General features: G+C 41.1%; 1 protein-coding gene across 2 annotated transcripts in view; it reads left to right on the forward strand.

Moving 5' to 3' along the window:
* Positions 1 to 25,984, forward strand: part of LOC122941149 (sodium channel protein type 5 subunit alpha-like) — a 245,311-nt gene that overhangs the window by 114,377 nt on the left and 104,950 nt on the right. For both annotated transcript variants that reach the window (XM_044298180.1, XM_044298181.1), the window contains 2 exons: positions 1,238 to 1,392; positions 5,377 to 5,550. In XM_044298180.1, coding sequence (XP_044154115.1) covers positions 1,238 to 1,392; positions 5,377 to 5,550 — 329 coding nt within the window. The remainder of the gene's footprint in view (positions 1 to 1,237; positions 1,393 to 5,376; positions 5,551 to 25,984) is intronic.

Here is a 25,984-nt window from a genome sequence, read left to right on the forward strand (position 1 = left end):
AATTCGTAACATCTAACAGGAACAATAAAAGAATGGCACCACATAGAGTCAAAAGAACAGGTGCTCCAGAATTGTTATTATATGTATTATATGAGAAATGCAAGTAATTAATAATACAGACATGTCAGGAAAGATGACAGCCAGGTCCTCCTCAGAGGGAACTATCACAGTCCTATCTGTGAGCATCATAGTATAGAGCCAGAGGAGCAGTAGATAAAGTTGATAAATCTCCTCATGGACTTTCTATGAGCCAGTACACCACTTGCTTCCCTCTCCAAGGAGGGCCAACCAGGTCCAAGGGACAACATCCTCAGTTCTGCTGCCCGTTTGGTTTTAGCCATCAGTTGGGGTTTCAGCACCAGGACACCCTCTGATCAAAACTATCGATACTGTATGTCACTATCACATGTCAAAAGTGCATTTTCAACAGATGATTTTCTTCCTCTGTATTGTAATGATAACAGGTATAGGAGGTGTAGGCCTTTCTGAGTAAATTTTGACTTTGACTTGAAATGAAAATTATAAAATCAAATAAAAATCTCTTTGGATTATGGAATATTACTAGACCCTAAAACGATATATATTCTGTATAAAATTATATCAGGGTATTACCATGCTCAAGTTTCTATATCTTTGTGATTTCAAGAATAGCGTAAACTGCTGTTCTGTTTTGTCCAATAAAAAAAAAAATTGAAACCTGATAGAGCAATGACTGATCCAAGTTCCTAATTCTATAGGATCCAGCAGGATCCATTAGTATCCATTTCACAACCGATCCAGCATAGCTGTCATAGCTTTGTGAACAACGGGAGCCACGATGTTGGTGTGAAGAGAGCCTTACTTGCAATCCGAAACAATCTCTGTCATGACTCTAGATGCAATCTCTATTGATCAGTAGCAACTGTGTATGTGACTGAGCTAAGACCACTATCCAATGGTGTGTAATATATCTGACCAAGCATTGCTCCACAAAGACAGTATAAGGACTCTTACAAGTCAATTACAGTGTTAGTTAATGCAAGAAATAGCAGGTAAGTCATCTTGAAACTGTATGTTGACACCACATACTTAGTGACTCTCTTACCTTCTGTAGATGGTGTAATGTAGGCAAAACAAGGACCACCAGACGATTCCTAAAACAATACGCCATAACAAATTAGCCATAACCAAATGAAGTCACTATGCCACCATATTGTACATCGCCAGTTTGTATTCATTGGATATTCTTACTTTTTAGGTTGCTTACGGTACTGTCCATGCTGTAAGATTGACATCACAGACGGAATGGGTAAAATATGGTGGAAAGTGAGGAAGACTTGCTTTAGGATAGTCGAACACAACTGGTTTGAGAGTTTTATCATCTTCATGATTCTTCTCAGCAGCGGAGCATTAGTAAGTATCACTGTGTAACAGATGGATTGTGCAGAATTTAGCTTTATTATATTTCCTTTATATTATAATTTTACTTATCTCAACTCAACTCAGTCTCTGTAGCAGGTTGCCCTAGCTGACTTATGCGGTGGGTGTATTTCTCTTGCACCCCTGTAGGCGAAATTATATGGTGACTCTTCAGTTGAATCATTGACCACAGAATAACTGGTCAGGGACCTGCTTCCTCCCGTGACTTCCATGTTCTAATGATGGACATGTGTTGTCCTGTTTTGATGTCCTGTTTAATCCGTGTTACTCTTTTAACAAGTCTTTTCCTTGAAAAAAACCTATGTTGACTTATTTTGCTTCCTATGTCCAAGATGGAGAATCTGGATCATCCTCCATACTGAGGACATGGACTAGCATGAATGTGTATGAGTATCATGACCCATGTTAGATAGATTGAAATATTATTGCAATAATGAATCATAGATACATTTATGACTAGTCCAGAATGGGGCCCCCAAATTAAAGGAGAGCACACCATGCTTGACCAGCGTGCTCTCCATTCATCACTATGGGAGTACTGAAAATTGCCGAGAGAGAGCATTCTTTTTAGAAGTCCCATAGCGGTGAACGGAGAAGGGGCCATCACTCCATTCACTGCTATAGGACTGCCGGAGTTAGCCAAGTCGTAGCTATTTTTTCAACTCCCATTGTGGCAAACTGTAGCTGGGGCGTATTTACTTTGGGGGTCCTGCTCTGGAGATAGAAGCAGGCCCCAGAGGTGGGACCCGCACCTACGTATCTGACTTTGGTGGCACCTCCTAGCAATATCCCACCAATGTCTGAGATGAGAATACCCCTTTAACCCACTTCCGTTTATTACCCCCTCATCACAGTCACAGAAATTGATGCATCTGCACAATATGATTTACATTCTGTAGAAATAATTTGCAGTCTTTATTTTCAGCGAACTCTATTGTCTTCTGACATCCCTGTTTGGATGTAGAAATTAAATGGTTAGGCATTAGTAACAGGGTGACACAGATATGATCATATTAGACATCCTTCCTGAACAGCATGGGTGTAATCTCATTGACTAAATGATGTCATGTTTTACTGTAACAGGTCACAATAACCATGTTTAGTTCAGCAAATGATTTCTATCAGCCCTTCTTTCTAATACTATTTAAAGGGACCTAGATTGTTCATTTGATCTGGAATCACTTTGCATGGCTTGACAACATAATGCATAGTGACAAGTTCCTAAAATGAAACGGTATCGCACCAGATGCTGTTTTTTTTATATAAAAAATTCAATGACTACAAGCAGAGATCTTTGTGAATTTTGTGATGAATTGATACAGAAACATTTCACTATTAAAAAAGGCCCATGTATTATTATCTGTTATGAGCTGAATCGTAAATAACCCTTAGAATTAGGTGGCAAACCATTTAGTTATCTGTTTTCATTAAGTATAGTGTATACTTCCGGCTATAACCCACCTCCAAATTAGGTATTTAAAGGATATGGGCACCTTTGGGGAAATTGTTTTATAATTGCATTTAGGCTCATTTTTTCAACTGGACGTCAACACTTTTCTTCTACAGTGTTCCCTTTAAGTGCATTTGCAGATTAACAAGCTTTCTGTTTTACATGGAATCCTTCAGCGAGCTGCTCTGATGTCTTGATCTAGAGTCCTTATCTCTGAATTTCTGACAGCTTATAAACACTCAAAATAAATTCCTTTCAAACTGATAAGAATTTAGCTATAATGACTGTTTATAAGATTGTGTTATGCAGTTATATAGCGCTATTATATTCTGTAGCGCTTTACAGACATTAGCATCAATGGGGCTTACAATCTAAGTTCCCTATCAGTATGTCCTTGGAGTGTGGGAGGAAACCCATGCAAACACGGGGAGAACATACAAACTCTATGCAGATGTTTAGTGATGAGTGGCAGGGGTCATATTCGAATTCGCGATATTTTGCGAATATTTTTTAGAATATTCGTCGAAAATTCTCGATTTTATTTTGCTTGAAAAAAATCGGCAAGGTAATGATTGTGTAATATGCGAATTTTCGTAATTCGAATTTTCGGATTCGAATTTCTATTGCGAATTTTTCAACTTACAACTATTAGACAAAGAAGATTATAGCACTATATTAGCTAAATTGCTCTATATTCGATTTTTTGACTATTCGCTATATTGCTATAACAGTTTTTTCGAATATTCGTAATATATAGCAATATAGCGAATATTCGAAAAAAACGAATATATAGCTAATATAGTGCTATAATCTTTTTTTTATAGTTGTAATTTTTTTCCAATCTGAACTTCAGATGAGAAAAAAATTACAACTATTAGACAAAGAAGATTATAGCACTATATTAGCTAAATTGCTCTATATTCGTTTTTTTCGAATATTCGCTATATTGCTATAACTTATTTTTTTCGAATATTTGTAATATTCTAAAACAAGAATATATAGCAATATAGCGAATATTCGAAAAAAAACGAATATAGAGCAATTTAGCTAATATAGTGCTATAATCTTCTTTGTCTAAAAGTTGAAAAATTCGCAATAAAAATTCAAATCCGAAAATTCGAATTACGAAAATTTGCATAATACACAATCATTACCTTGCCGATTTTTTTCAAGAAAAAAAAATCGTGCATTTTCGAATATGACCCCTGCAGCTCATCACTACTCCTAAAGTCAAGTATATTGCAGCCTTCTTATTGGCCCACAAGCTAGAAGCAGGAAGGGATCATGTGTACTGATTAAAAAAAATAAAAAATCTGAAAAAAAAAAAATCTGAAAAAAAATCGAATATTCGAAATTACGAATATATATAACTATATTCAAAATATTCGTGCATTTTCGAAGTACCTATATTCGCGATAAAAATTTGAATATTCGTGATCAACACTACAGATGTTGTCTTTGGTCAAATTCAAACCTAGGACCCCAGCGCTGCAAGACCCCAGTGCTAACCTCTGAGCCACCATGCTGAGTAAGGGATATAGATCAACAAGTCAAACCTGTTGTATTCTATGTAAAACAGAAAGCCTGCTAGTCTGCAAATGCACTAAAAGTGAAAACTGCTGAAGAAAAATTGTTGAAAATTTTTAATAATCAGTTGAAAAAAATTATTTTTTGCCCAAAGCAAGTGGAATGCTATAATAAAAAGAATGTCCCCAAAAGTGTCTATAGTCTTTAAATACACATAGTTGCCAACTATCTTGAATTTGCAGGGTCTGTCCCTAATTTCCAGAGACTGTCCTGGCCACTTAGGGCTGTCTCAGGCTGACATTGGGTAAGACTTATTAAGCTAAGCCCAGAAGTGGTTGTTCCCAGTCAAATTTGGACTGTGTCCATGGGAGTAGCTTATAGGCCCCCAATATACCAACTATCATGTTGGTACAGTAAGTAACAATACAGTCTTCTATTTCCCTCCTTCAGGTAGATCGTAACACCTTAAAGTGTTGTGAGCAGTCATTGGTATAAAGATAATCTCTCTCTATGGGTATTATTTAGTAGTTCTGTATAACGCTGCGTAGGAGGGGGAACATGTTGATCGCTGACATTGATGGTGTCCTAAACCTGCATTAGAGAAACCTTAGTGAAATAATATTGTTAGGAGGAAGAGACTGGCCTGTAATTTATTTCTCAATGTACCTTGTATAGCTGTTGTCTTTGCTTCTTTTATATTGTATTTTTTGTGCAACCTTCGCCCACTCCACTCCATTTTAGTGGTACAGTAATAAATGTCATTACTGTGCAGGTGTTTTTTTTATAAAGTTATCCCAGTTAGTCATAATTTAGCTTAAGGTCAAAAGAAAACACTATGTAGTTATCAAGTTAGCAAAAACTCTTTCTGTTGCCATGGGGATGAAAAAAATCAGAACTTTAGTTCATAATTCATGTCAACTGTATGTTGTGGAACGCTGTTGTGTCTTGAATACTTACAGATATATATATATATTTTTTAGGCATTTGAAGATATTTATATCGACCAGAAAAAAGCAATCAAAATTATTTTGGAATATGCGGACAGGGTGTTCACATATGTGTTTGTTCTTGAGATGCTTCTGAAGTGGGTGGCGTATGGCTTTAAGAAGTACTTCACCAACGCATGGTGTTGGCTGGATTTTTTCATAGTTGCTGTAAGTATTGTGGAATTTTTTTAAAGTATAAGTTCACTCATGGATTTGGAGATTTGGCTTTATTTGTTGTCAGATAAATGAGTTAGTGTTTGCATCTACTGTCTATAGATAATTTTGGGGTGAGTCATTTATGATAAATACCAAATTATATTCCTGAGAATGGTCAGAAGCATTATCCATTTGGTTGTGAGGTGCTTTTGAGCAGGTGCCACCATCGGTGGCCCTGTTGTCCATCAGTGGTATTTCATTACAATGTAAATACATAGTACGTACAAGGAATGGGCATGTGTGCACTAGAGCAAAATGTTCCACCTATATGTACCAGACGATGAATTTATCAGCTTTGCCCACAGATGTTCAGTCAGGTGTTTCAATGTATTTATGCATAGCATTGGAATATTACAGATCCTGAAGGGGGTTATCCAAGGTAATTAACAATCTCAGACAAGCTTTAAAATAGATTAAAGGGATCTTCTTGGAATGTATCAAGATGGCCTCTGGAAAACCCATCCTAGGACAGGTTGCCTCCGTTTCTACAGCTGTTTAGAGGAGCTGATTGTTTGGGGCCTTGCTACACTGCACTCCGTCACTCCACAGTGATCGGATGTGCTATCAGGCTGCTCAGCCTGACACCACATCTCATGTACGATATCTCCAGTACTGAATATTGTACAGCAGGGGCTCTGCTCTACAAAAGTCATGATGTGATCCCCTGTCAACAAGAACAAGGAGGAGGGATGTGATCCTGTTCTCCATTCTTGTCAGGATCATTACTATCTATTGTACAGCGGAGTTCCTGCATTACAATAGGCAGTACTGGAGTGATCATACATGAGGCATGCTGTCAAGCCGAGCAGCCGAACAGCACATCTCATCACTGTGAAGTGACTTCAGCACCAGCATCAAAGTGCAGTGTAGTGAGGCCCCATCCCCCGTACTCCTTCCTAAGTAGCTATAAAAATGGAGACAGTCTGTCCTAGTCACTTCCTAGGACAGACTGCAAAAGACCTTCTTAGTATAGAGAACCCCTTTAAAATAATAAAAAATCTTCCTATTCTCTTTTTTCAGTGCTGTTCTCTGGGGCACTGGTCCGATGTTACAGCAGTGGTAATGTGTTGCGATAAAGGAAAGGACATGACAGTGCAGCCAGTGGTTTACTGCTGAGAACAATGGTTGGCTGCAGTGGTCACATGTCATATCTCGACATGTCACTGTCCACTTCACTGACACTGTGACGTGTACAGTGACATGCAGGTATAAGGAACGTCACTGCTGTAGCCATTCACGTTCCTCAGCACTAGAAAACTGGGACCATTGATAGGAGAACAGGACCAGTGCCAGAGAGAAGGGCACTGTAGACTCAGATGATTTTATTTTAAGCCTTGTTAGGGCTTTTCCGAGATTTTGTATTATGTTGGATCACCCCTTTAAACATTCTGGTGGACATTTATGGAACCATAAGATGGATGAATTCGTTTTTAGCCTTAGTGACATGTGGTACTCCATAAAATGTCTTCTGATTTCCTCCCTCACCACCTAAAAAATAACAAAAATCCACAGCAAAGACTGATTTTCACATAATTTGTTTTTATCATTTCTATACTAACTAAAGGTACTATTTCCCTGTGAATCCGAACATTGCATTGGGTCTTGTTTTTGAGATCTTGTCTTATGGTTTTCTGTTTATTTTTTCCTCCTCCTTGTTTCTTCTTTATGTGTGACTTTTTATATGTCATCTTCTATGAGGTCATTATGAATGGATAAAAAAAGGTTGATCTTTTTGGTTATATATCGAACAGCATATGATGTCCATTCTGTTTGGCAAATTTCCTGTAACAAAAGTAACATTCTTTTCCAGTATAATCACCTCAAGGTAGAGGAACAGAGGATTCTTAGTGCAAATGGAAATGTTTAGTAAGACTTGAAATAACAGATCCTTCCTAGCATGGTTTATCATTAAAGTCATCATGACTAATTATGTCTATATAAAATCTATTATGTTGTTGCTTCTATATGGTTTCTTTTCAAAGCACAAAAATCTAAGTTTTGGAAAACATCGAGGTCAGGACAAAGGATTAGGCAAAAATAGGCACCCGCCTAGAGCACCATCCACGTTTAAATGTAAGGGAGCACAAATTACAATTTGCAAGAAAATAAATGTTCCACCACTGCCTAACACACAGTCGGGTGGTGCATGACACATGGATTCTCTGTTTGGTGTTCTTTTAAAGGGAATCTGTCATCTTGTTTTCACCTATTTCATTACTGCCATCGATTGTAGTTGATATAAGCAGCATGTGAACCATACAGATCTAGTTGGCGTTAAAGTAATTCCTGGCACGTTAACACACAAGCTTATTGCACTGACTTAGTTTAACAGTGTGCAAAGCTTCTCAAGCTTAAGGTTGGTCTCCAGTTACGCTGTTGGGATAATGTGTTAACCCAGGGGCACAGCTAAAGGCTCATGGACCCTGGTAAAAGAGTTCAGCTTGGGCCCCCCTTCCCTCAGTGCTTTGTGGCCAGGGGCAGGGGAGCACACAGCCTTCGTGCTGCCTGAGGCAAAAATTGAAACTGCACCCCCCCATGCCAAATTCTTGACCTAACCTCTTCACTCCGGCCAGAGGTGAAACTTGACCAGCATGCACTTTCTATAATACTGGCGTCTTCTTTGCACCACATGGGCCCCCTCAGGCTCCTGGGCCAAAGTGCGACTGCTACCTCTGCATCCCCTATGGCTATGCCCCTGTGTTAACCCATTGATGCCTGCTACATATGTACCTACTTTGCTGTGCTCCTGTGACCCAGAAAATGAAGTTTGAAGCAATATGCTAATGAGGCATGAAGTGCCCAGGAGAGATTTCTAGTGCACCCGAGCCTAGCTCCTTTTCCTTGCTCTTGATTGATACCTTCCTGCTCCGGATGTCACTCTTTCCTGCTGTGTACAGAGCTTTATCCACCCCTGTGCCCCTGATTGACACCCCCTCTCCTACAACTGTCAGTCTTTCCTGCTATACAGTGGGGAAAAGTGACATTGGAAGAAGAGGAGGATGTCAATCGAGCAGTGGGGAGAAGCTGGCTTGGCTAACAGCAGAGGGCCTGGGCACTTGGCACCTTGTTAGTATATCACTTTACACTTCATTTTCTGGGGCACAGGGATCCAAAAGGTATGGTTTACATACTGCTTTTGTCAACCACAGTCCACTGGCAGCAGTTACATAGGTGAAAATGAGGTGATAGACTCCCTTTAATACCTGTCAATAACTATTAAGGTCATGCTCTAGGTAAAACACAGTACATACATTTTTGCCTGAAGTGTTCCAAACTGTTTTTCAGTATGCACAGAACTATTTAACAGCTGTTATCTGTAAGGGACAAGGATGAAAATGCAAATGGTAATTGTTACTGCATATGGTTTAAATGGTCACAATAGTACAAGTGACCACAAGAAACTTTGTAATATGTCTTATGAGTGAGAAATGTCTAGTTCTCATGTTATCAGCCTTGCTAATTGCTTTTCACCTTGAAAAAGGCCTTAAAGGGACACTGACAGGCCCAATAAGCATATTTAGGTATATATATATGACAGTACAGGTCTTATAAAGTGTATTAAAATAATCTAACTATCCCCCCTGTCCACCTTATAAATACAGTAAACTGAAGTTTTATAACCTGCTTGACTCGTCTTCAATCTGCCCAAGGGGCGGCGTTTCATCTCCAATTGCGCCCAGCCAACCGCCCCCAACTGCCGTTTTGAAGCGGCGCCCAGCTCATCAATATTCACTTCGCTGGGCGGCTACTACTCTCCCCGACACAAGATCCGGTGCATGCCCAATACAATCCTATGGGCATCGTCCTCCATCTAATCTTCAGAGCATGCGCCCGGCACCCTCACTGGCCGGGATCACATCGCGCCTGAGTACAGACAGTCTGCGTCTAAGATGATTACTTAGATGATTTTAATACACTTTATAAGACCTGTACTGTCATATATATACCTAAATATGCTTATTGGGCCTGTCAGTGTCCCTTTAAAGGAGTCCTCTGGGATTTACACATGGAGTCCTCAAGATCAGCTGTATAAAGAGCACTTAGGACTTTTCTTGTGTGACGTCACATTTATTAGTCACATGGCCTCGGTGCAGCTCAGCTCCATTCAAGTGATTGGGGCTGAGCTATAATACCAAGCAAAACCGCCATGCTGTGTACGGCACTGTGCTTGGTAAGCTGTCTGGAGGCAGCGTCACTCATGGAAACACTGCAGCCTCCTCAAACAGCTGATCATAGGGGTGCCAGAAGTCGGAACCCTGACGATCTCATATTGGTGACCTATCCTGAGGATATCAGTAAACAAATTGTAGAAGCAACACAACTCAGTCCTTGATGATGTATTCCTAAAGATGCAACAGCCTCACCAATGGCCCTGAATCCAATGGCCAGCAGACGGTGTCAGCAGCATCTCACTTCATCGTCTTTTATTGGAACTTCAACAATGTACATAGCAGCAACGTTTCGGCTTTGTCAAGCCTATTCACATTGTGTTACACAAAAGGTGCATATTGATTGGTCAGATTTGACCATTGCCTACAATTGGATAATCTGGATGGGGGTGGCGCACTTATTTTTACCATAAATATATGGATGTAACACAATGTGAATAGACTTGACAAAGGATGCTGCTGACACCGTCTACATTTATCTATCCTTTATCTACATAACCCCATCCAAGACTGAAGCAGCTCCACAGGGAGATCATATTACACATGTCAGTGCAAGTCTATGGAGAGGGAAAGGAGCAGGAGCAAGCACAGACAAGCAGACTGCTGGCACTACAAGGGTTGAAATATAAACTTCCTAAGTGCTTTATTGCCAACCATACAGGTCATTACTTCTCTGTAATGTCCTTCAAGATCTTTGGGCTGCATCTGAATGCATTAGAGAAGGTTAGGAAGCAGATTCTCCTCTACTTTCTGTGTACCGTGGATAAGAGGTAGTCTCTATCCACTAGATCAGGGATGGCCAACACGAGGCTCTCCAGCTGTTGCAAAACTACAACTCCCAGCATGCCCAGACTTCCTACAAGTATCAGCCTACAGCAAAGCATGGTGGGAGTTGTAGTTTTACAACAGCTGGAGAGCCACAGGTTGACCAGCCCGGCACTAGATCTAAGAGAACTGCAAACTAGGCATTCAGCATGCTCAGGAAAATGGCTAAAAATTACAGATACAAGCCACATAATGAAATAGTATTATTTTGCATGTATACACGCTGTACAGCTGATTAATGCAAAGTTTGTTGAAAGGTTAGGTATGCTTTAAAAGTTATAGATCTGTTTGTCTTCCCAGTAGGCTGTGGTTAAAATATAATTCCAATGTATATGTTATAGTTTGCTCAAATATCAGTAGACCGAGTGTCAAAACCGAGCTATATAATGGCAGAGTTCACTACCATGAGTTACATGTTTCTGTTTACATAGGATTTCCCAAAATGACAACTGCTTCTCTAGATTACAGTAAGGGAGTCTGGTGGTCAGATGTTATATTATGGGGAGGGTGCAGGAAACAGTGTTGCATGGAGCTAATTCAGTGCTACACACTACGCTCTTGCGGTAAAGGGGGGATGAGTGAGAGGTCCTTTTATTTATCTATATATCTATATCCAGCAGGACAATCCTTTTAAGAAGCACCACATATATATAAATATCTAGAGAAATTTTTACTGCCATATGACTGAAGCTGACCAGCAAGTGAGTTCAAATGACTCCAATGGGTGGGATATGTGACAGTACGCATCAGTACGTTTTGGCGATATTTAATGATGATCAGTACAACTAGGTCTTGTGTGAATGTTAGTAATGTATTTAGCCTTTAGCCTTGTTTGTAGTCCTATAGTATAGGGCAGTGTTTCTTAAACTGTGACAGTGAGGTGTGTGTCCCCCCCCCCCCCAGTTATTGTGGAGAACTGTGGCAGAAGTGATCAAATGCTGTACAGGCCTGTCTCTGGCTACATGATTCCCTGGTTTAGTAGTTTAGTAATATACTGTCATTGTCTGCTTTAGTGCTTATTTTAACCAGTTCAAGACTGGGCCATTTACCATTCCTGACCAGTGGCATTTGCAGTTCTTTAGTACATGTGTATTTGAGTCAAAACTTTTTTTTTTCTATTCAGTCATGGAAATAATTTTTGCAGCATTTTTCGATGATATATATTTTTTGGGTCTGCTAAGGCCTAACAGCTCATTGCAGACATTTGGTCCCCAACAATCACAGGACTGCTGGTAGAGCAGCAGGAAGTGACTCCGCCACTGCTTAATGCCTTATGAAGTGCTGTGTATAGAGCGATGAGGAAGACAGAGACGGAAAAAAAAACCTATGTATATAGTCAAGGGGCTGTGGGCTAGCAGTTTAAGGGGTTGTGCAGAATTAGAAAAGCATGCCTTCTTTCATTTACTTCACCACCATACCTGTGTAAGTGCTGAGCTGTAATATCACACACAACATCTAGACAGGTGTAGCTCTGGCTTTTTGAAGAAAAGAACCATGTTTTTCTAATCTTTTACAACCCTTCTAATTTTAAATTGGGTTCAGGAGGCAAATGAGCAGGCACTATGTTATCTCATAAAAGATCCCACACCATGTAGCCACAGTGTATGATCTTCATTCTTGAGAGCCAAATCTTAATATATTCTATGTAATAACCTAGAGAAACAAACCGAACCATCATTTTTCAAACACTGTTTTAGACTTCAGGTAGTGAAGCAAGATAATACATTCGTTAAAATAAGCCACTGTAAGCTTCCTTTTATAGCTTGAGCTCTGCCAAATGTACTTTGTTAAGATATGATTCCCCTGACAGACTGAAATTTGTCAGACATCCCAGAGCATATTTATTTATATCTATTTATTCACATTGATTGAGCTGTTTTGCTAAAGCATTTTACGTGTACAATCTGTCGAATGCTGTAAACTTAAATCTATGAAGAGAAAATTACCAGCATTATCTAGTTTAAAAGATAAAGAAGCTGGATTACGGAAATCTCCCTTTAGGGTAAAGCACGGAGATGGTAACAAAGCGTCTTAGAAGTGCGCAAAAACAAAAGCTTGTGGTATAACTATATTAAATGATGCAGTTAAAGTAAGTTAATGCATGTCAAGCCTATTAGCATATCCCTTATATCTTATTTTTCATCACATGACAGAATAGCATCTCTGGGTCAAAATTCAGTGGGAACTGTAGAGAAAAGTTATATGTACTAGCTTGAGCACAGCTTAGTGTGGTATGACCTAGTGCCAAATCAAAACTTCAAAGGCTATGGCAATTTTTATATGAATTATTTACATGTATTTTAGGATAACACCGTTTTTGTAGTAGGTTTTAATAAAATTGTGCAGTTTGGCTTCTGCATCTCATATGTTTCACAGTATATAGCAGCTGCAGAAAGTTGTGATAAATCTGTCAGAGAGTGCAGCTAGCTCTCTGACCTCTACTGTGATCTTCTAAGCTGATTTATGTCCAATTCAAAGTTGAACTTTGATTTGAGCATAAATAAGCTAAAAGATTGTTCAACACGGGTTAGGGAGAGACTGAAGAACAGTTGTTTTATATGGCAGAGGAGCCTTTTCCGGTTCCAAGAATAGAGTTTCAGTGTTTATTGCTGGCATTGTAGGCCAACTTGGATTTCTTCATGAAAGCACAGCAGTCTGCTGTCCCATCCTTGATGTGTTCATGTAGTACAAGCTGTGTTTTTAATCAGCATTGGGTAAGCTGTATACCTGCCTACCCTTAAGATGACAATACACATTCATCTAAAATTGATTAAAATGGACAAATTTAACCAAAAATAATGAGCCAATTACTCATAGACCATTGTCATTTGTAAACAAGTCAACCATGTTTAATATTTTCATTAGATAGCCAAATGAAAGATCTTTCTTTGAAAGAATATTCCCAGAAAGATCTTTTGTCCATCGCCCTTTTTTATTAACACATGTATGGCCAATTTGAACAACTGGACTAAAATGTGCATGGGCGTGTCTGTGAAATTAACATTCACCATCAACCAACTTCTATCTAATGTGTATGGTCATATTTAATCTATCATAAGTCATTGCAGTCTAATTCCAGTTTTTGAAGAGCTTAGCCAGAAATCACCCATTGTAATGACCAAAGCTTTCTTGCCCACCAAGGTAGAGGTTTCAGAATGATGTAAGTACTCCCTGTCACCCCACCTTTTCTCTGCCAGTCCTTAGTGTTCAACCTCACTGATCCACCAACCACCAGCTATCCAGATACTTGTAGCAGTATATTTTTAATCCATAAATTGCACCCCAGCCCATGAGCCAGAGGATCCAGATGAAAAAAAAAGAAAAAACATTGAAGGACAGCAGCTCTTATGAACATTTATTACGTTTCTGTCCTTAACATGTTTGAGCAAAATGTTGTTGAAGAATACACTATCTGCTAGTTGGGTGACATCGTGTGCTTATTTTTAGTATAATGCGTTCCTAATCAATAACAAGTTATGATGCTCACTCCAGTATCACAAAGGCAACCCAGGCAAATCTGGGAACCAGGTGTATCGTAGAACAAAATCTCATTAAATTTGAAACAAAATGTGTTTAAGTGACACAACATTGAGGCCTTTTAGTAGCAACTTTCAAAATCTTAGAAACTTGGCTCATTAAATACTGAAACATAAATGGTTGCTATGGAGAACTGTATAATAGAGATCTGAAAAAAATCATTAATTACAGCGCACAGACGCTGTAGACAACATGTGGCAACTAAATATATGATACCTAGGATAATTGACATTTGATGATGACATTTGCTAACACTGAGTACAGTGTCCATTGGAAATGACTGGCAGAGAATCTGACGGTCCACTGTGCGGAATATTAGATGTTTTATTTATACATTTTTTTAACTTTTGCTAATATTGTTTATATATGATCTTCAAGTCTATACTTAAAGGAGTTGTCTCCTCACAGACAATGGGGGCATATCACTAGGATATGCCCCCATTGTCTTATAAGTGTCAGTCCCACGAGAATGGAGCGTGCAAAGTGGTGGCTGGAAAACTCCAGTCCCGCCACCACCAAGCACACTGCCCATAGAAGTGAATAGGAACGCACCACGCATGAACGGCCAACGCTCCCATACCCATCTATGGTCCGGACAGAAATAGCCGAGCCAGCGCTAAGCTTTTTTCGGGGGCCCCTTAGAAAATGAATGGAGGACGGCTGCGCATGCGCAGTGTGTCCTCCAACACTTTCAGGGTTCTGTTCTCTATATAGGTGCAGGACCCAGCAGTGGGACCCGCACCTATAACACAATGGAGGCATATCCTAGCAATATGCCCCCATTGTCTGTGATGAGACAACTCCTTTAAGACTTATGTTAACATCCAGATAAAATCAATAACATTTTTACTTCTGCAGCCACAGTGGCTAATATTGGTCCTGGAAACTCTGGGTGCCCACCTATATTAAAATTACATTATTAGAATGTGAAAGATTTTATGTAAAATCTCAATAAGGCACAGCAATAATTATGCTTCTAGTGCTAGGGTGTTTTATTTAGTCCAATCCAATATTTCAGTGGACTGTATTGAGCCTAGTCTGTTGAATTCAAGCACAGTCACAGTCCATGTCCCCCAAGTTGGGTCCTCATTCAGAAGAAATGGCCACTCTGCTTAGGTTGGTTCATTCAGTCCAATCCCTTCTATCCTGCGACCAGACAACCCCTTTCTACCCTTTTCAATAGAGAAAAATGGCATAGACTTTGGCTGTTTCCCACATCTTTTCTTTACTAATGTTGCTTGAATTCTGGAGGTGGGGGTCTGTTCGGGTTCACACAGCTATTAGGAAAGTGGGATAATGTTAGCCTAAACTGGGTCCCCTGATCTCATGGGAGTTAGGCTACTTTCACACTTGCGCTTGATCGGATCCGTTCTGAACGGATCCGATCATATTAATGCAGACGGAGGCTCCGTTCAGTACGGATCCGTCTGCATTAATAACTTAGAAAAAATTCTAAGTGTGAAAGCAGCCTGAGCGGATCCGTTCAGACTTTCAATGTAAAGTCAATGGGGGACGGATCCGCTTGAAGATTGAGCCATATGGTGACATCTTCAAGCGGATCCGTTCCCATTGACTTACATTGTAAGTCTGAACGGATCCGCTCGCCTCCGCACGGCCAGGCGGACAGCTGAACGCTGCAAGCAGCGTTCAGCTGTCCGCCTGTCCGTGCGGAGGCGAGCGGAGGATCCGCTCCATTCAGCTGCTCCATTCAGACTGCATCAGGGCTGGACGGAGGCGTTTGGGTCCGCTCGTGAGCCCCTTCAAACGGAGCTCACGAACAGACCCATGAACGCTAGTGTGAAAGTAGCCTTAAAGATGAGCAAATCGAAGCTGACAAAGTGAAATTCGATCCAAATTTCAGGAAAAATTCGATTTGCAATGAATGCAAATTTCCTTGCGCTTTATGGTAACAAATCGCAATTTTCCTAAAATGGCAGCTACACGTGTGAGGACTGAGTACATGGGGCAAGGAACTCTAGGAAGCCAATCAGCAGCCAGCCAGCCCTGTGATGTCAAAGCCCTATAATAACAGAAGCCATTTTAGATTCTGCCATTTTCCAGTGTTCAGAGTGCAGGGACAGATGTGTGAAGGCGCTAGGAACAGCAAGTGGAAAAACGATTGTTGAAAAAAAAGAAATAAAATACGATTTAGACGTGCAGGGAAGGAAAGGAATCATTTTACAGCCTCTTAGTGCAGGGAGAGACGTCAGAAGGCACTAGGGGCATTGATAGGAAAGTGATTTACAAGTGCAGGGAATGATTATTTGGGGATCCAAATAGTCATTAGACAGCTCTATCATTCCAGCTTTTTGTTATTGGGCTGCAAGTGTTATGTTGAAAAGCCTTCAGTGGCTTATATCTTAGTATCTTATTCAGTACGACAAGAAAAATATATACGCATTTCACTTCTGCAGTTATTTCTGGTGAAAGTGTATAGGGGCATATTTCATTAAAAAAAAGAACAATATATACGCACTGCACTGTTGCAGTTTTTTTTGGTCAAAGTGTATAGGGTTGTATTCCAGTACAAGAAAAATATGTTCTCAGTGCATTTCTGCAGTTAATTCTGGTAAAAGCGTATAGTGGCCTATTTCAGTCCAACAAGAAAAATATATTCTCAGTTCACTTCTGCAGTTATTCCTACTGAAAGTGTATTACAGTAAAAAAAAGAAATATATATGCACTGCACTGTTGCAGTGATTTCTGGTGAAAGCGTATAGGGGCGTATTTTAATACTACAAGAAAAATATATACGCACTTCACCCGTTTTTTCTGGTCAAAGCTTATAGGGACGTATTCCAGTACAAACAGAAAAATACAGCAGCCTACTTACCCAGGAAGTAGGGGTGCAGGGGTTCACGGAAGTAGTGGCGGTAGCAGTCAGTCAGTGCGGCAGTTATATGTGGTAAAATCTTTATTGAAGTATTTCAGTCGAAAAACTAAATTTATTAACCTGTCATTGCTGCAGTTATATGCGGTGAAATCTCCATGATAAATCTGCAGCGTGGGGGCCCTTTGTGGCTTCTAAACACTTTCAAAATCATCCTTCAGCGGAGCGAATAGATGCCGGATGACCGGGACGCTCCCTGACCTTCACAGGTGCTGCTGTCTGGAGCAGCGGTTCATTTATGAGAAGTCCATCTCCGTGTACCGTTATATGTGGTAAAATCTTAATTGATGTATTTTGGTCGCAGTAACCTTTTGCAACGTATTTTGGAGGAAAAACTAATTTTATTCAGCGTTTAGCACTGTACTTTATGCTTTGAAATCTTTATTGATGTATTTCGGTGGAAAAACCAATTGTATTCAGCGTTCAGCACTGCAGTTATATGTGGTAAAATGTTTTGTGACGTATTTCGTTGGAAAAACAAATTTTATTCAGCATTCAGCGCTGTAGTAATATGTTTTAAAATCTTTATTGAAGTATGTCAGTTTAAAAAAACAAAATTAATCCAGTGGTCAGCGCTGCGGTTATATGTGGCAAAATCTTTATTGAAGTATTTCGGTCGAAAAACAAAATTTATTCTGCGGTCAGTGCTGCGGTTATATGTGGTAAAATCTTCAGTGACTTATCTTGATGAACTTCGCGACTCTTTTGGGCTCAAAGCTATCTTGACGCTTTGGCTTCTCATTGTCTGTAGCTACTAGAGGCCTGTTCATGCCAGGCAGGTTCTCCCAGAAGTATCGACACTCATTGTACCATTCTCTGGCTTCCTCATGCTGCTGCCACCTCCAGACTCGGTCATTGTGCCACTCTGTGGCCTACTGATGCTGCTGCCGGCTTTTAGACTCTGTAATTGTGCCACTCTGTGGCCTCCTCATGCTGCTGCCAACTCCACACTTGGTCATTGTGCCACTTGGTGGCCTCCTCATACTGCTTCCACCTCCAAACCCTGTCATTGGACCACTCTGTAGTCTCCTCATGCTGCTTCCACCTCACCACTATGTCATAGGTCCACTCTGTCGACTTTTCATGCTGTTCCCACCCTTCCCCACTTCATGACTGGTGCACTATTTTGCCTTTCGGCCTGGCTGACATCATCATTTAATTGACACTTCTTCTGATCTGTCAGAAGGGAGGAAAAAGGTGATGCACGACAGATCCTGTCTGTGTAGCAGCTTTAATGCCTGTATGGTCCCATCAGAATTGGCCTATGAATTGGTAGCCAAAAGCAGTGGGTAGAAAACACAGTAGACATGCAAATATTCGGGTCACTTGTTATCTCTGTTTTAGATCCACTCCTGTTTTTTTGGGCTTTAGGGTACTTTCACACTTGCGTTGCTGGATTCTGGCAGGTGGTTCCGTCGCCAGAACTGCCTGCCGGATCCAGCAATCTGTATGCAAATTGATACCATTTGTAGACTGATCCGGATCCAGAAGCATCTCACAAATGCATTGCAATACTGGATCCGTCTTTCCTGTTGTCACCAGGAAAAACGGATCCGGTATTTATCTTTTTCGCAACCGGATCAGTTTTTATGGAACACTTGAGGCCCGATCAGGCATTAATGCATAACGCAAGTGTTCCGGAATTTTGGATGGAGAAAATACTGCAGCATGCTGCAGTAATTTCTCAGTCCATAAAACGTACAGTGACTGAACTGAAGACATTCTAATGCATACTGAACGGATTGCTCTCCATTCAGAATGCATTAGGATAAAACTGATCATTTTTTTTCCGGTATTGAGCCCCTAGGACGGAACTCAATACCGGAAAAATTTAACGCAAGTGGGAAAGTAACCTTAGCAATACCGATGGTTTACTGACCAAATGCTGACCAAGTGAAGGCAGATGCTCCACAGACAGGATTTGTTTTTTGTGGGTTATTGTTCTGACGGATCAGGGGAAGGGCAAAATACTCAGCGACGTCAACACAAACTTACTGCTGACACCCTCTACACTCTGTCCGGGGGGGGCCTCTACTTTTCTAAGAGTTTAATAGAACAGGTTCTGTAGACATCTATGGAATCAGCTGACAACGGTGTAAAAGGAGTGCGCTTCTTCTTGACGCTAATATCGACTTGTAAGGCTGAGTTCATACTTGAGTTATTTGGTCAGTTTTGGCCCCTTGACTGCCCAAATAAAGTGAAGGCACAGTGTTCTAGACCACTATAAAGGCTCTCTTCTATCAGTTTTTTAACGCGATTCACCGCAAATAAATTCGGATCTAAGCAAATTTGTAAAAGAAATTCGGCAAACTGAATAGAATTTTTGAAAAATTCGCTCATCTCTAATGGTAGTAATAGCAATTGCAATATGGTATGTACACCCTTAAAGTTACTATTGACTTTTACACTATTTTACACTATTACAAATTGAAATAAATAAAAAAAAACATCTTTGGTTTTGTATATTACAGTATAGCATTAATTACTAAATTACATTAACTACTAATTACTAAAGGTTCCTTAACTCATACATGCTTCAAGAAAGGGATCAATGTACTAATGATCAATGTAATGTATATATACATTGCATTGATCAGGTATATATACACATTAAATTAGATTTTTCTATTGCTTCAATGCATATTAAATAATAAATTAAGCAATTTTTCTAATTGTTTTGCTTATAATTTCTCTTTCAGTTTTGTGGCTTCATCTTCTATGCAGACCTACCGTATTTTTCGCCCTATAAGACACACTGGCCCATAAGACGCACCTAGGTTTTAGAGGAGGACAATGAGAAAAAATAGCAATTAAACCCCCAATGTTAATCAGACCTCAGCTTACAGCCCCATTTAAACCCCAATGTCAATCAGACCTCAGATCAGACCCCCAATGCCTCAACCCCCCAACCTTCAGCCATCTATCAGCCCTCATGTCAGCCATCCATCAGCCCTCATGTCAGCCATCCATCAGCCCTCATGTCAGCCCTCAACGATATGTCAACCCCGAGCTATATGTCAGCCCTCAGCATAAATAAAATAAACTACTTACCTCTCCTGCTCCTGGATGCCACCACTCCTCACCATCGCTATCCTCTTTATCCTGCTGTCGGCTGTCTGCAGTCACAGAGTGCCCTTACGCTGTGCGCAGCCCTGCACAGCCGACAACCGAGGATCAGGAAGCAGTGAGTACAGAGCCTTCACGACTTCCTACAGAACTAATGGGCACTTCCATAATGGGGAGAAAAGTGTGTCTTATGGGGTGAAAAATACGGTATGTGTCTCCATGGTTCTAAACTACAAACAAACCCTGTGTCCAATTACAGTTCTTTTCGGCGCCATTCATTGTATAGCAGCTGTGTTTGGTATCACATGTCAGCCTTATTCATTTGAATGGGACTGAGCTGAGCGTAGGCCATGCCATGTGACAGATGAACGTGAAGTCACTGGCCTAGGAATAGGCTGCATTGTTCACCATAGTGCCACGTTCCATTCAAACAGCTAGAGTTGGACTCCTTCCAATCTGATGCTGATAACCCATCCTGAGGCTAGGTCATCAGTATTAACCCCTTTGATGCAAAACCTATTATCAAAATTAGTGCTGAGCGAATCGCGGCCAGCATCTTGATTGAAGATCTTGCACAAAATCCCGTGCATGGTGACGTATGACATCACCATGCCGGCTGATGTAAAGATGTCAACACAGGCCGCACGCGATTTCGCGCTTGATCTTCAATGAAGATGGAGGCGGCCAGCTATTCAAGAGCAAATTGATGAAGTAAGTATGATTTCATTTAATATTTTTTACATATTACAATGTGTTATTTTTGTCAGATGCTGCTATCAGCTATGAATGTGGCATCTAAGGGGTTCAATGATGGGGGGTGGCACAATTGCTGCTCCCTGGCATTGCACCCACTATTTACAAAGTAATTTTTTTGTAAAATTCGACGAAGTAGCCAAATGAAATTTTTGAATACTTTGTTTATCTCTAATCATAATGGTTAACTTGCCAACAGAACAGAGAAAGCTGGCGACAAAGGGTGCCCTAAACACCCAATGGGGGACCATCTGTTTGCAGTTTTTCAGCTTGTCTTCTTGGTCAAAAGATCTCAGCTGATCATTTCTTCTGAAAAACCCTTCAGTGAGTTGTAGAACCCTCACATGAATCCTTCGTGGCTAATCACACAGTATGGGCACACTGAAATGTGGGTGGCGGATCATTTGGTGCCATTGTGCCGACTGTAATTAGGGCATCTGATAGGTGCTGTATCTCTTACTAACCCACTTCAAAAGCTACAGGCTTTAAGTCATATACACAAATTTTCGCTGCTGTAAAATCCTGAAAGGAATGGTGTAAAACATGAAACTTGACACACCGCAGACATCCATTACTATATTGTCCAAGTAACAGAAGATTGCTGAAGAAGTCAAAACTTTTTATCCATCTTCTATGCCTCCAGGCGGAAATTAATTGTAAAAATCCATACGATTTCTGTATAGGAAAACAATATACACATATTTTATCCATTACACCACATGAATGGTAGACGTCTGTGATACTTATGATTTATCTGAGTGACAAGGATCCCTCACATCTTGACAGCAGATACTAACATTTGCAGGAAGGCAAGAGATGTTTCTCATTGTGCTGCTTGGTTTATTTATGTGCCTGCTCCATTGTCTTTTCTAAGAAAGACAAAACCACAGTTACATTGAGGGAGTTCTTGTCTCTGGATTCCTTGTAATTATGCACAGGATGTGTGCATTGTCTTGTGTGGAGTTTCTCAACATCACCATCCTTGAAGTGTTTTCAGTATCTTAATGAAATCGCTGTGTAAAGTCCCTGTGCTGTTTGAAGTGAATCGCAGCTGTAAAATTGGAGCCCATTTTAAAATCCTTTTCAAATCCTGATTGTTCATTTTATAGTCACATAAAGAAAAAAGAATAAAAAAATCTAAAAGAAGCCTTGCTGGGCAAAAGCAACGGACAAAATGAAAAGTCTTTTGACACTCGCAACCAGCCTGTGTGCAAAAATAAAGCTTTATGGCGAGACTGAAGAGGCAGCCCATGGAGGTCAACTATGGATTTTCAATTTCGCACAGAATACCTGTTTTAGCATTCTGTTTCTTTTACAATTTTAGAAATCTTTTTATATTTTTTATTTGTTTCATATATTTATGGTCCGACTGTATCCACTCAGGTATCAATTATTAAGACCATTACTAATCCAAACTACTTTCTTCTGTGTCCAGAAACAACCCTTGACATTCACCATGTTAAGATTTGCGCCTGTTGCTAAAAAGTCAACTAAACTAGTCCAATCTGCTTCCTACAGAGAAGATTGGTGCATTCAGATATACTGTACTGTGTGATAGATTGTGCACACAACTTGTGTCCTGAACGGCTAATCTTCTTATTCCCCTGATAAATACTTGAAGCTGGAGCACAGTAAAATACTAGCCAGAGGCAATTTACAATACATTGCGTGGGAACATCAAATAAAATATTTCTATCGAAGCAGTTTATATTCTAAAGAATTGTAATATATCTTACACTAAATATTGATAAAGTACTCAAAGAGGAACTAGTTACTTAAAGGGGTTCTCCAGGATGTTACTGTCATGGATGTTCCCGCAGCAGGTGGCAGAAGATCGGTGAGAATGGCAACACGTGGTTTGATCTGACAGGTTTTACTTGTGGATCAGTAGGCATCTGTGTTGTTTCTGGTAATGGCCACACACCTTGCCTCAGTTGTTGCTAATGTGGTCATTTAACCTTCCTTATTTATTGTTGCTTCTCCCATAATGCTGTGCAGTTTATAGCTTCAGTTTCAGTTGTGGATAGCTGGTGTGTGGATCTCGGCGAAGTTGCTGGTGCTTCCATTGCTCCTTTGAAGTTAAGCCTTTCCTTTTTGTATTTTGTTTGGAATCTGTGTGTTGCATTTCCCTATTGTTTGTATTAGGCCTGAAGGAGACTCCTGTTCGTCCTTCCTTTTGGAGGAACAGGTTGTCTCATCCCCGCCATTAGTACCAGGGTCCTATAGGGCTAGATAGGACTCTAGGTATTCCTGTGTATGAACACACCTACCTTTTGGTTAGGGTTTTACTAGGAGGTGTCCATCTTTCTTCCCTAGATCTCAGGAGTGCAGGAACGGTGTGGATCTTGGCTTCCTGGCAAAACAGCCGCAGCACTGCATGGCAACATCTCACGTGGTTCTGGGGAGCTGGGGGGTGCAGCGGAAGAGGCAGTAGCAGTGGAAAAGGAGGAGTCAGCCGAGAAGGAGACAGAGGATGGAGTAGGAGGAGAAGAAGAGGTGCAATGAGCCGGACCGTGGTACGGTTACGTGGACTCCAAATTATGGTCTTTACTTGATGCAGCAGTAATCCACATGAGATACAGCAATAGTCTGAAGTACCAGCAGGTATTGGTAATGTATGGCAGGAATCTATCTTCTGCTTCTATCATGTGCCTGGAGCTCATTTGCAAGATAAGTCGTCTGCTTGTGGCTCTGTAATGTGGCAGGAATCTATATCTTCTGCGCTATCTGTCTTCTGCTGTGTTGGGGACTGACTAGCTGAGGAGGAATTTGGCTTCTCCTGGTCTCTGGACGGTATTTACAGTTGTGCTCACAGGGTATGGTTCTTCCTCGAGTTCTGGAGATGGCTGCTTGCTTTCCACCAGCTGAGGCTGAAAGGCTCAGACTGGGAATGGTGATCTTTTGTCTCAGCCGAGACGAGATCCTGGTCTGGGATCCCTAGAACTGGGAGCTCCTACCAGCCCAGCCTTCCCCTAACTTAACTTCCTTTCCTCCCCATGAGGCAGGATGTGGGAACATTCCACACCTCCTCACAGAGGGGGGGAGATAAACTGGAATGTACTATTCCAGTCTAGATATGCTAAACTGAACAAAGTCCCTTCTAAACACATTGCTGCCACCTGCTGGTGTACATGGAAATTGCAGCAAAGTAAATTCAACAAGGATTCCAATGCACATTTGTGAGGATATAAGATAAATCACATTAGATGACCGTACAAATACACTTAACAGGTTGTAGCGGGGTAAAAAAGTTTACTAACATAACTCTGGGATGTTACAGAGGCAGGCCTGCATGCAATCCATGGCGGTAACACCAAATCCACACGGGTGCCACGGGTTGCATGCTTGACATCTGTCAGAAGGTTCACCCAGTGGGAAGTAAAAGTTATGTACCTTCCCTGCCCGTGTTTGCTAGACCACGTGTCTGTGGTCAGATGTATCTTGGCACTGACACTGTGTGCCAGAGATACATTCACTTGCCACATGGCCATATAGCTCTGGGATGGCCTTCTGGGAGAAATATTTCCTTCCGGGGACCTTCGATTGCTGTGTGCCAAAGGCCTCCAAGTCCACTAGTTTCTATGGCAGTAGTTGGCGGGCTAGCAGTTACTCCCACTGGACTCAGTGATGGGAGGCCAGGTGCCTTCTTAAGGCTGTCGTCCCTAGGTGAGTGTTGGAATTACTGTGACTTATGTGTTGACAGCATAGGCTGCAGATAGCAACACTATTGTCAGCAGCCCACACTGCGTAGCCATGTGCCGGCGTCCTGGGAGCGCCAGATGTGACCATGCATGGTGGATGGCTCGCTTCAGATACATTTGCAGTCTGCTTTTTGCCTCCTGTACACTACGAGTTCTGCCGTCTTCTCCTCCTTCTCCTCCCTATCTGCTGCTCAGTCTCTTCCTCTGAACTCCCCTCCTCTTCCTCTCTTGTGGGCACCTATGTGACATCCATCGACACGTCATCATCGTCACCTTCACCACCACTGACAGAGATCTAGGAGTAGACAGCAACAATGGGGACCACCCTCTTCGGGCTGATCTGGGTACTGTCGTCAGACCGCTGGGTGGTGGCCATTGAAACCTCCTCTTCCTCATCCGATGCCAAGAATGGCTGCGCATTGGTATGGTCTGGGAATGGATGGGAAAATAATACCTCTAGTAGCAGAGTTATGTTGGTGGTGGTGTCTTTGTGGGTGCACACAGCAGAGAGTGAGGAGGGTGCTGATACAGAGGATGAGGAAGGTGCAGAAGCGGAAGGCTGAGTGAGCCACTCAACCAACTCTGGTGCGTCCTTTGACGTAATCACACGCACCTTCTCCAACTTCCCACTTAGATTCCGGCCTGGTGCGCCTGCCCGACCCCTACCACCCGTGTGGAATGGCCTGCCTCTTCCTCTGCCTGTCATTTTTAAAATGACCCTGTGACAAATTCTCTATAGAAGAGCAGTATTTGTGGACGCAGGTATTTCGCAGGCCTCAATCAATATTTTGTGGAAACCGGTATATCAATCCCCTCTATCAGTATTTTGTTTAAACAGGTATATAGAAACCAATAATGAGTATTTGCTGGAAGCTGGTAAATCAAACCCCTTAATCAATATTTGGTGGAAGCCGGGGTATCGCACGCCTCAATCAATATTTGGTGGAAGCCAGTATATCAATCCCATCTATCAGTATTTTGTGGAAACAGGTACATCACAGGCCTCCATCTATATTTGGTGGAAGCCAGTGTATCACACCCCTCAATCAATATTTTGTGTAAGCCGGTGTATCACACCCCTCAATCAGTATTTTGTGGAAGCAGGTATATCGCACCTCTTAATCATTTTTTGGGGGGGCAATAGGTATATCATATAGAAGACATAGAAATCATAGAATGTGTCGGCAGATAAAAACCATTTGGCCCATCTAGTCTGCCCAATATACTGAATACTATGAATAGCCCCTGGCCCTATCTTATATGAAGGATGGCCCATGCATGATTAAACTCCTTTACTGTATTTGCAGCTACCACTTCTGCAGGAAGGCTATTCCATGCATCCACTACTCTCTCAGTAAAGTAATACTTCCTGACATTACCTTTAAACCTTTGCCCCTCTAATTTAAAACTATGTCCTCTTGTAGCAGTTTTTCTTCTTTTAAATA

Source organism: Bufo gargarizans, chromosome 6, assembly GCF_014858855.1.
Source record: "Bufo gargarizans isolate SCDJY-AF-19 chromosome 6, ASM1485885v1, whole genome shotgun sequence".
NCBI classification, from domain to species: domain Eukaryota; kingdom Metazoa; phylum Chordata; class Amphibia; order Anura; family Bufonidae; genus Bufo; species Bufo gargarizans.